Source organism: Rhinoderma darwinii, chromosome 10, assembly GCF_050947455.1.
Source record: "Rhinoderma darwinii isolate aRhiDar2 chromosome 10, aRhiDar2.hap1, whole genome shotgun sequence".
Classification (NCBI taxonomy): Eukaryota; Metazoa; Chordata; class Amphibia; order Anura; family Rhinodermatidae; genus Rhinoderma; species Rhinoderma darwinii.
In genome coordinates, this window is record NC_134696.1 from 93619202 (window position 1) to 93629710 (window position 10509).

The following is a 10509-nucleotide window of genomic DNA, read 5'->3' on the forward strand; positions in this document are numbered from 1 at the left end:
GCGGCGGTTGGGATTCTCCTGGGGCACAAATAAGAATTCTTTATATATTTCTTACAATTTTCATCAAAGGAAAGAAGAATATTACCAATCTGCATTTAGAAAATAAGTGAACAATCCTATTAAAGGGAATCTATCACGCAGAGACCCTTTTAAATTGGGGAAAATGTTAGATGCCCCTTACTGCACCGACTCAATTGCTCTCAAAATTCGGTTGTCGTTTGGCGCTCCTAGCTATATTGGCCACAATAAACCACAAGACCATATACACATCACCTTACGCTTCGATGCGGCACCCCAAATGTTTATTTTAATATTTCCTTTAAAGCATGTCCCATAAACATTCTCACCAATTGAATAAATTTCAGTTATCAATATGTGCCTTTAATATAAAACAACTGAAGTAAATGAAACTTCCCAACTGACAGCCCAACTCTGATCTGTCCAGAAACATTAGCAGCTTCCTAACAAAATAAGTAACCGCAAAGCACTCTGGGATTGTCCAGCCTCGTTCTGATCGCACTCTACGTCATTCTGCAAAACCTCTATTCTAGAAGGTAGGGCGCCGTATCCCTATAGGACGACGCGCTGCAGCCAATCACGTGAGAGGATGCTAGAAGGTTCCCGAAGAGACGGCTGCTGAGGAGAAGGAGGAGGGGACGTCGGGGCTCAGTGTGTAAGTGCCGGGATAGCGGAGAGATGGGTTCACATGTGGCGGGAAGGGCAGGGAACGGGAGTTGGGAGGTTATTCAGAGTCTTCGTGAAAGAGTCATCCAGTTGAGGTCGGGATAAATGCAGCCCGGGATATTTAGGAAATGTCTGTCACGCCAGGGCCTGTCTACACACATTGAGGGGAGAATATTTATCAAAACCAGTGTAAGAGAAAAATGGAGCAGTTACCCATAGCAACCAATCAGGGTACAGCTTTTATTTTCCAAAGGGCCTCTGAAAAATAAGAACTGTTATCTGATTGGTTGCTCCACTTTCTCCTTGTACTGAACTGTGTCCTCCTGTGGCACTACAATTCCCATCCTCCGCAGGGTCAGAACAACACGATAGCTGGGAAGTACGAGGTTTTCCTACTCAAGGGAGATTTCCATTGACTTTTGTGCAGAATGAATGTGTAATATGGCACTGACCTTGTGCAGCAAAGCAGAGTACTCTCATCTAGTGACATGCTAGATAGAAGCATCAATTGGCTGCAACTGACACCATCAGACTGGTCGTGACAGTTGTATTTCTTATCCTGTACTGATCCTGATTACAGCTTGTAAAATACTCCAGAGCTGCGCTCACTATTTTGCTGGAGTATAATACAGGATAAGTCATGTAATGTATGTACACAGTGACTCCACCAGCAGAATAGTGAGTGCAGCTCTGGAGTATAATACAGGATGTAACTCAGGATCAGTACAGGATAAGTAATGTATGTACACAGTGACTCCACCAGCAGAATAGTGAGTGCAGCTCTGGAGTATAATACAGGATGTAACTCAGGATCAGTACAGGATAAGTAATATAATGTATGTACACAGTGACTCAACCAGCAGAATAGTGAGTGCAGCTCTGGAGTATAATAAAGGATGTAACTCCGGATCAGTACAGGATTAGTAATGCATGTACACAGTGACTCCACCAGCAGAATAGTGAGTGCAGCTCTGGAGTATAATATAGGATGTAACTCAGGATCAGTACAGGATAAGTAATGTAATGTATGTATACAGTGACTCCACCAGCAGAATAGTGAGTGCAGCTCTGGAGTATAATACAGGATGTAACTCAGGATCAGTACAGGATAAGTAATGTAATGTATGTACACAGTGACTCCACCAGCAGAATAGTGAGTGCAGCTCTGGAGTATAATACAGGATATAACTCAGGGTCAGTACAGGATAAGTAATGTAATATATTTACACAGTGACTCCACCAGCAGAACAGTGAGTGCAGCTCTGGTGTATAATACAGGATATAACTCAGGATCAGTACAGGATAAGTAATGTAATGTATGTACACAGTGACTCCACCAGCAGAATAGTGAGTGCCGCTCTGGAATATAATACAGGATGTAACTCAGGATCAGTACAGGATAAGTAATGTATGTACACAGTGACTCCACCAGCAGAATAGTGAGTGCAGCTCTGGAGTATAATACAGGATGTAACTCAGGATCAGTACAGGATAAGTAATGTATGTACACAGTGACTCCACCAGCAGAATAGTGAGTGCAGCTCTGGAGTATAATACAGGATGTAACTCAGGATCAGTACAGGATAAGTAATGTATGTACACAGTGACTCCACCAGCAGAATAGTGAGTGCAGCTCTGGAGTATAATACAGGATGTAACTCAGGATCAGTAATGTAATGTATGTACACAGTGACTCCACCAGCAGAATAGTGAGTGCAGCTCTGGAGTATAATACAGGATGTAACTCAGGATCAGTACAGGATAAGTAATGTAATGTATGTACACAGTGACTCCTCCAGCAGAATAGTGAGTGCAGCTCTGGAGTATAATACAGGATGTAACTCAGGATCAGTACAGGATAAGTAATGTAATGTATGTACACAGTGACTCCACCAGCAGAATAGTGAGTGCAGCTCTGGAGTATAATACAGGATGTAACTCAGGATCAGTACAGGATAAGTAATGTAATGTCTGTACACAGTGACTCCACCAGCAGAATAGTGAGTGCAGCTCTGGAGTATAATACAGGATGTAACTGGTAGTTAGTACAGGATAAGTAATACTTCGCTCCCCCCCCCCCCCTCCCCCCGCAAAAAAAGTGATCAAAAGTACCATGTACCCAAAAAGAGTACCAATAAGGCCTGAGTTACAGCAGCGTTTTGCGTGCGCAAAAGGCACTTAACAGCTGCGTGTGTCATCAGCGTATGACGCGGGGCTGCGTGATTTTCTCGCAGCCGCCATCATTATGACACTCCATTTGGATGTTTGTAAACAGAAAAGCACGTTTGCTTTTCTGTTTACATTCAGAGTTTGACAGCTGTTGCGCGAATCACGCAGTTCGCACGGAAGTGCTTCCGTGCGACCTGCGTGGTTTTCACGCACCCATTGACTTCAATGGGTGCGTGATGCGTGAAAAACGCTGAAATATAGAACATGTTGTGAGTTTTACGCAGCGGACTCACGCTGCGCAAAACCCACGGACTGTCTGCACTGCCCCATAGAGTAATATAGGTGCGTACGACTCGCGTGAAAAGCACGCGCGTATATTACGCTCGTGTAAATGATGCCTAAAACCTACAGCTCGCCCTTCACACGGCTCCTCTAATGAAAAAGTAAAATAAGTTATGGCTCTCAGAATATGGCTACGCAAAACAAATAATTTTTTTTAATTGTTTTTTCTTTGTGAAAGTAGTAGAAAAAAATAACCTATATAAATCTGGTATCTCATTGACCTGCAGAATAAAGTTAACATGTCATTTTTATTGCCACTGGTGGCCAAGAAAGATCTAATAGTGGATACAACTGCAACCTCCAAAACGTCCCCCAAGTCACCAATAGGGGAGCCAAGAAATAGCACTCAATGAATGAGCTTTAGGCCCTGGTCACGCAGCTTTTTTTTACAGGCAGAAAAATGCAGATTTTGACCTGCCTGCACGCTGTTTTCTGCAGCGTTTTCTGCCCACGGCCATGGGGCGCCGTGTTCAAAAACGCCACGAAGAACGCTTTCTCTGCCTCCCATTGATGTCATTAGGAGGTCCGAGGCTGAAACGCCCAAAGAAAGGGCAGGTCGCTTCTTCCGCGAACGTATTTTACCGCTCGCGGGGAAAAACCGCCTCCGCCTCCCAATGAAATAAATGGGAGGCATTTTTGGGCGTGTTTTCTGACGCGGTTTCTGCATCAAAAAACTCTGTGTGAACTCCCCCTTATGTGGCTTTACCAAGTTCTAGGGGGGCTGACATGTCCGTGTCTTCACATACAACAGATCTACTGGTCTCCTGTCCGCACGTCTGGGGCCATTAACTTTCTGACTAGTGCCGCTTTGACAGGACGTTTTACAAATACTCTTCTCTTTAAGGCTATGTTCACACAGATTTTGATCTGCCCGCACGCCGTTTGCCGCGTTTTTTTGCAGCGTTTTTCACTCGCAGCCATTGTGCACCGCGGGCAAAAAAATGTGAAATACGCTTTCTCTGCCTCCCATTGATGTCAATGGGAGATCAGAGATGTAAACGCACGAAGAAAGGGCATGTCGCTTCTTTTTCTCGTAAGACGGTTTTTTCCGATCGCAGGAAAAAAACTCTGACGTTTTTTGGCGCGTTTTCCAACGCGGTTTCCACGTCAAAACTGGCCCTAAAGGAAATCTTTATCCAATATTTTCAATTCTGGTTGGATGAGTTTTATAAAATAGCCACATATAGTACACGGCCTCCGGTAACATTAATAAGTGATGCTGCCTCGCTGCAGGGAAAGCGAGCTTGTAGTTCTCCTGGCGACTAAAGCGGATCACAGCGGATCCTGACAATGTGGACGGACAGCTGTTATCACTGCCTACCAGCAGCCAAACCTATAATGATCAGCTCATTGAAGGGGCTGCTGCCTAACTAGAGGAGGTTGCCCTGATGGGACTTCTCCTTTAACCCCTTAGTGACCACTAATACGCCTTTTCACGTCAGCCTAGTCTAAGTCCTGCACGGGTCTCCCGTGCAGGCAGGAGCCGGGGCTCTGCTGTCTGATGACAGCTGAGCTCCTGCTCCAACGCCCGCGATCGAAGTTTACTTCGATCGCGGCCGTTTAACCCGTTAAATGCCGCCGTCAATAGCGACCGCGGCATTTAACTTTTGTTTACAGAGGGAGTAAGCTCCCTCTGTCACCCATCGGCGGCCCGCGAATGCAATCGCGGGTCTCCGATGGGGTGTCATGGCAGCCGGGGGCCTGATAAAAGCCCCCAGGTCTGCCCTAAACATATGCCTGTTAGGACGCGTCGGAGGCACGTCCTAACAGATTGCCTGTCAGATTTACACTGACAGGCAATAATGCTCTGGTATACGAAGTATACCAGAGCATTATAGCAGCGATCGGAACATCGCACAGTAAAGTCCCCTAGTGGGACTAATAAAATCAGTCATCAAAGTGAAATAAAGATTATTAATAAAAAATACAGTAAAAAAATAAATAAAAACATTTTTTTCCATAAAAAGTGGTTTTATTTAGTAAAAGTGTAAAAAAAAAAAAATACACATATGTGGTATCGCCGCGACCGTAATGACTCCATTAATAAAGTTAATATGTAATTTAAACCGCAAAGTGAACACCGTAAAAAATAACGCAAAAAACCATGGCGAAATTGCAATTTTTTTCCATTGCCCCCCAAAAAAGTCATAGTAAAAATGAATCTATAAGTCCCATGCACCCCAAAACAGTACCAATCAAAACTACGTCTTGTCCCGCAGAAAACAAGCCCAAAAAATCACTACATTGATGGAAAAATAAAAAAATGACGACTCTTGGAAAGCGACGATGCAAAAACAAATAATTTTAGTTCAAAAGTGTTTTTATTGTGCAAAAGTCGTAAAACATAAAAAACCTCTACATATGTGGTATCGCCGTAATCGTACCGACCCATAGAATAAAGGTAACGTGTTATTTACGTCGCACAGTGAACGGCGTCAATTTAAAAACGCATAGAACAATGGCGGAATTTCAGGTTTTTTTTATAATCCCCCCCAAAAAAGGTTAATAAAAATTATATGTACCCAAAAATGGTGCCATTAAAAAGCACAACTAATCCCGCAAAAAACAAGCCCTCATACAGCTATGTAGACGAAAAAATAAGAACGTTATAGCCCTTTGAATGCGACTATAGAAAAACGAATAAAATAGCTTGGTCATTAGGGCCTAAAATGGGCTGGTCACTAAGGGGTTAAGGCCCTTTTACACGGGCTAATGATCGGGCGAGCGTTCGTCATCGGCTGATCGTGTTTATGCAGCAATAAATATCCTCGGCGGCACAGACATGATGGAAAACTACGGGGACAAACGATCGCTGGTGCCCGTACATAACTCCTCAAATGACCCTCAATGATCGGCTCTCGTTTTCTCGGGCCGGGTAATAGAACCTAGTTGCAGTTTTTACGTCACCCTCGTGCAAAATCTTGATAAAAGTTTCGATGGCTGTGCAGATAAACCAGGGAAGATATAAAGGTGCCTATACACATTAGAGGAACATCGACTGAACCCACGACCATCTAATGTAATCAGGGGTACCCCCCCCCCCTCTCTCTCGACCGCAGATGTTTGATTTGAAGCGGCTCATTCCCTTCTCCCCTGATGAGAACTCATGCACGGCAAGTGTGGATGTTGGGGAGGGGGTGGGCGGTTTGAAAGTGTTCGGCCGCATCTGGTCGTGGGCATTGGTGTGGCCAGATTGTGGTTTGGGGACACGTGATAAGGGGGTGCTATGATGACGTCAGGTTGTATCTATGCAGTTGGATTTGTTTTCTGTTTTTTTCATTGATTTCTCATTCTCTCCCTGCAGCAATCGTAAAAGAAATTACTATTTGCAGTCATGGCGGATGACGTCCAGGCTCCGGTCGTCTTTCAGCACCAGTACATGTGCTCCGAATGTGGGGTCCTGTACAACACTCTGGAGGATGTATTGCTTCATCAGCAGAACCATGTGGGGAGCGCGATACAAGCGACATTGTCCCAAGATGTGTCCGTGCAGTTGGGGGAGCTGCAGGGCTTAGTACAGGAAAGTCAGTATCAGTGTTTGGAGTGCGGACAAGTCCTGTTATCTCCGGACGAGCTGCTACATCACCAGGAGATGCACATGCGGGAATTTCCCCAGGACCCTTCCTCTCCCTCCATATCTAACGGCCAGATACATTACCAGTGCTCGGAGTGTAAAGAACTCTTCACTTCTCCAGAGCTTTGGCTTTCTCATCGCCAGAAACATGAGAAGCAAGAACCTCAACAAAGTGTTGTCCTCCAGACCGGATCCGGTATACAGGCCGTGCTCAGCCTGCAAAACGTTCTCTTAGATGAAAGGACTTTAAACGGTTGGGGAGTGGAAATGCCGGCTGTGGTAGCGACCGCGGAAGACGCGGCAGAATCCATGCGAAACGCGTGTCCCCCTTCTTCGTCCGAAAACCTGCCTGTCCAGGGAGAGTTCATACAACTACCAGAGATGCATCCGTATGAGTGCTCCGAGTGCAACCAGGTCTTTCACACGCCCGAAGAATTCCTTGACCACCAGGGTCGGCACTTCGTCGAATCCGAGAAAGAAAGTTCAGCGTCTTCGCTTTACGGAAGTAGCGAAAATGCCGCACCTTCCCCCCGTGTGCTGGAGAAACTGCGGAAAGATTGGATGATCGAAGAAAGAGAGGAACTGATCAGAGATAGGTTCGGGGTAGTACAAAGGATATATCAGTGTCAAGAGTGTAAAAAGGAGTGTTTCACTAGCGAGGAACTGCGGAAGCATCGTAAGGAACACCAGAATGAAGAGTATCCGTGCCCGGACTGCGACCGCCTCTTCACCTCTGCCAGCAGATTGCAATCTCACCGACGCGTGCACGTGGAGGGCACTTTACAGTGTCCCAATTGCTATAAGGTATTTAAAAAGGAAGCCTCGCTGGAGCAGCACATGCGGGTACACCGGGGGGAGGCTTTATACCTATGTGTGGACTGTGGCGTAGGCTTTGGCACAGAGATCACCTTGGTCTTGCATCGTAAAAGCCACACGGCGGATCCGCTACATCACTGCCACTGCGGCAAAACCTTTAGCAATATGACAAAATTCCTCTACCACAGAAGGACACATGCTGGTAAAAGTGGCACACGTATGCCTAGGCCAGATAGGCCCCCCATCTTCAGCAAGGAGAAGCCCCTATTTCTGGGTCTTGTGCCACAGATTTCAGCAGTGCGGACGCCAGTGACTGTATCCGCACCGGAGGTGTCTATTGTGCACGTGCAGAAGAAGAGCGAGACCGCCGGATCCAAAGAAAATGGATTCACCGCCCACATTTCACCAGGAGAACCAAAGACAGTGCCACAATGCCCGACGGAGAGTTTCAAGTGCCCTCAGTGCGTCAAAGAATTCCCTTCCCGTCTGAAAATGGTGCAGCACAAACGGGCCGTGCATGTAACGGAGAGAAAACACAAATGTACTGTGTGTGGGAAAAACTTTAAAAAACAGGTGCACTTGCGGAACCACATGCGCACTCACACGGGCGAGCGCCCTTTTCAATGCACCGCTTGCGGCAAGGCCTTCGGAACCCATGCTAATCTGACACGGCACCACCTCATCCACACTGGTGAAAAACCATACAAGTGTGAGGTGTGCGGGCGCAGGTTCACACAGAATTCCAATTTGCAGCAGCATCGCGTTTTGCACACTGGTTCCAGGCCGTTCCCCTGTCATGTTTGCGGCCTAGAATTTAACAGAGCTTCCAAACTTACGTTACACCAGATCAAACACACGGGAGTTCTGCCTCACAAGTGTCCGGACTGCGATCAGACTTTCTTGCGGAAAAAGCTAATGCAGTTACATCAACTCGAGCACCAGGGTAAAGCGCCCGCCTACTGCAAAAACTGCGGAGTAGTGTTCGCGGACGAGTCTCAGCTCTCTGGGCACAGCTGCCGGGGCGCCAGCTCAAGTCAGCATATATGTCCTACTTGTAATAAAATACTCAATTCAGAATCTAGTTTAAATCTTCATCTTCTACTGCACACCGGTCAGCGGCCCTTTAAGTGCCTCGTATGTGGCAAGTGTTTTACCAGCCAAAGAAGAGTGGCGCGGCACCAGAAGTATCACTCCGGAGTCCGACCCCATAAGTGCACCTATTGCGGGAAAGCTTTTTCCGCATCTTTCAGTTTACAGCTCCATCTTCGAATACACACGGGGGAACGTCCTTTTCCTTGCTTGGACTGCGGCAAGAAATTTCGCCAGGCTGCCCACTTAAGGGAGCACCGCCGAATTCACACGGGGGAAAGGCCTTATCGCTGCCAGGACTGCGGCTTGTCATTCGTCCAGTCCCTGCATCTAGCAGAACACAGACACGTCCACACCGGAGAGAGACCGCACTCGTGTCCGGACTGCGGCAAGAGATTCAAGTCGCTTTCTAATCTACGGAGCCATATAAAAACTCACGGGAACCTCGCTCAGCCACAGCAGACCATCATGTGCACCGCCCTGGGAGAGACCATCGCCATCATTGAGAGCGTGGAGCCGCTGCCCTTAGCCGAAACCATCGAAATCTACCAGGCCGCCCTTGAGGGCAACTTACAGATGGAAGACGTGACGATATAGAAATCCTCCACGTTCAGTGTATATTGTTTTTTTTTCTCTGTTTTTGTTAATGTGATAGAAGGTATTTATTCATAATATAAAAGGCCTAGATTTATAAACGGTTGTCACTTCTTCTTTAGGTAGAAGAGGCGGCTCTCACAGGGTTCATCTGCCTCGTATGCAAACTGCTTATGACTTTCTGGGAACGGTAAAGATCCTTTCACGATGATCACAAATTAAAATTTGGTTCGATCTAAACAGGTTGGACGAGATTAGATAAATATTAGAAAAACGAAGCCATTCTTGTCCATGGGCTTTACTTGATATTGCAGCACAGCCCCGCTCATGGAGCTGAGCTCTGATGCCAGACACAGGGTGGCGCTGTTTTTGGGAGAAAGCAGCCATGTTTATCTAATCTTCTACAACCCCTTTAATAAGACTGGTGCACATACCCTCTTATTCAGTCAGAATTTGCTATGTAGGATGTACCATAACCCTCAACATCTGTAGGGGAATACGGGATTGCACAGTCGTACTGTTTGCATGCACTCGTTTACAGGTGAAGAATACGTGATCCGTGACCCAGAAATAACGCACTGACGGTCGGCATTCATTAACCATGCCTGGCCTCACCTCCCTGCAGTCCATATCTTCTGTATTGGGACATGGACTCTGTGTTTACACTGCCTGATGGTTCCTGTGTAGAAAGTTTAAAGCACAAACCTGACATCGATCGTGGAGACTTTCATCTATTCTATCCATTCACAAAGTGTGGGTCCTGCTAAACCATTTGGGGTCACTTGGTATTATGAACCTCATTGTAAAGCATATACCCACATTTAAAAATAAAATGAACCTACATAAAAGTCACTCTGTAAATATATTACTTCTCTTACGGACCCATTCATTTCTATTGATCGCTAACACCTTCCTGTGTATTTACGGGAAGGCGTCCGGGCCGTAGAAAGCGGTGGCAAAAAACAGGACGTGTCCTAGCGTTTGTTTTTTACAGACCGTGCTCCCATAATTTGCATGGGAGCACAGGCCCAAAATGCAGGTGGATGTCCGCGGCTGTCTGTGCCCGCAGTCATGGGCACGGCCGTATTCATGAGGCCTTTGTAGTATACTACAGAAATGTATTCTATTGGAAACAGTCAGAAAGCTGCTTGTCCTGACTCACCCATAACAGTTTAGCGGACCACCTATAATGCAGGGGGGTTCCAAATTATTGTACAGGTCTTGATTTAAAAACTGCAAAT

General features: G+C 46.3%; 1 protein-coding gene across 1 annotated transcript; it reads left to right on the forward strand.

Moving 5' to 3' along the window:
• Positions 1-597: 597 nt before the first annotated feature.
• Positions 598-9369, forward strand: LOC142662222 (zinc finger protein 574-like). The gene is made up of 2 exons (XM_075840304.1): positions 598-673; positions 6500-9369. Exon 2 carries the CDS (start codon positions 6530-6532, stop codon positions 9269-9271), a length of 2742 nt encoding a protein of 913 aa, XP_075696419.1. The 5' UTR covers positions 598-673; positions 6500-6529; the 3' UTR covers positions 9272-9369.
• The last annotated feature ends 1140 nt before the right edge of the window (positions 9370-10509 follow it).